Genomic DNA, 987 nt, shown 5'->3' with positions numbered 1-987 from the left:
ACCCATGTCAATAGGGTTAAGGTGATTATCCGTTCTTACATTTTACAAAATTTTACAATTACAACTGTATTACTGAGATCTGAAATATTATCCAATGCTTCTTTACCCCAAACATACCCAATTTTATACTGTAAAAATTAAGTCACTCATAGCACACAAATGTAGAGTTAATGCTAATTGCTATGTGTGTGTTACAAGATATAAAAACAAAGACACAGTATGTTTTTAGACCATATTCCACACTATCTGTAATATTAAGGTTGGAGTGAGGAAAGTAGAATAATTTCTGTGGCCTGCAAACACATTTTACCTTATAACAAAACAAGAATATTAAAATGTCTTCTAGCAAAAATAAATACTTAAAAAATTAATAAACTTTCCTTCAACACGCTCTTCAAAAAATATTAACATACAGGATTTAGATTAACCTCATGCTGCTTTTATATGTATATACACAGATTTAGTTAGAAATCATTTTTAGAGAATATGTGGTCAATATTCAACCTAAAACCATATTTATTATTTTTCAACAATATTAACTAATTCTTTGTGTTTCAGAACTTAACATGCTGCCACTACATTTTTTTTTTGTTATTCAAAGCAGTTAATGTTAATGCAAGTTTCTACATCAAATGAAAATAAACAAAGTTTATGACTCACTTCTCTTGTTCTGAGTGGAGTAGGTTCAGGATGACTGTTAAGGAACACTGCTGACATAGCCCCACCTTCATAAATAACACTGTACTGGTCATAGCAATCAGGATCTTCAAGCCAGTACCACAGATTACCCTAAAAAGATATATATATATATATATATATATATTTAGTTTTTGTTCTCAGGTACATGTTAATGCCCAAGTCTTTCCTGAACAGATTATTTAATATTAAAATTACTCCAAATATCAAGTTTCCAATGCTCTAAAAAAATAAAAAACTCTCATAAAGTACATTAAAAACAATTAATCAGTGACAGCTTCATACACTAAA

General features: G+C 29.1%; 1 protein-coding gene across 2 annotated transcripts in view; it reads right to left on the bottom strand.

The window, feature by feature from the left end:
* LOC106459707 (eukaryotic translation initiation factor 3 subunit B-like) overlaps window positions 1–987 on the bottom strand; it is a 45,828-nt gene that overhangs the window by 30,464 nt on the left and 14,377 nt on the right. For both annotated transcript variants that reach the window (XM_013919355.2, XM_022386232.1), the window contains exon 5: window positions 661–789. In XM_013919355.2, the coding sequence (XP_013774809.1) occupies window positions 661–789 (129 nt within the window). The remainder of the gene's footprint in view (window positions 1–660; window positions 790–987) is intronic.

This window comes from Limulus polyphemus, unplaced genomic scaffold, assembly GCF_000517525.1.
Source record: "Limulus polyphemus unplaced genomic scaffold, Limulus_polyphemus-2.1.2 Scaffold650, whole genome shotgun sequence".
In the NCBI taxonomy this organism is placed as follows: Eukaryota; Metazoa; Arthropoda; class Merostomata; order Xiphosura; family Limulidae; genus Limulus; species Limulus polyphemus.
The sequence above is the reverse complement of the archived record's forward strand: the minus strand, read 5'-3'. Positions and strand labels throughout refer to the sequence as shown.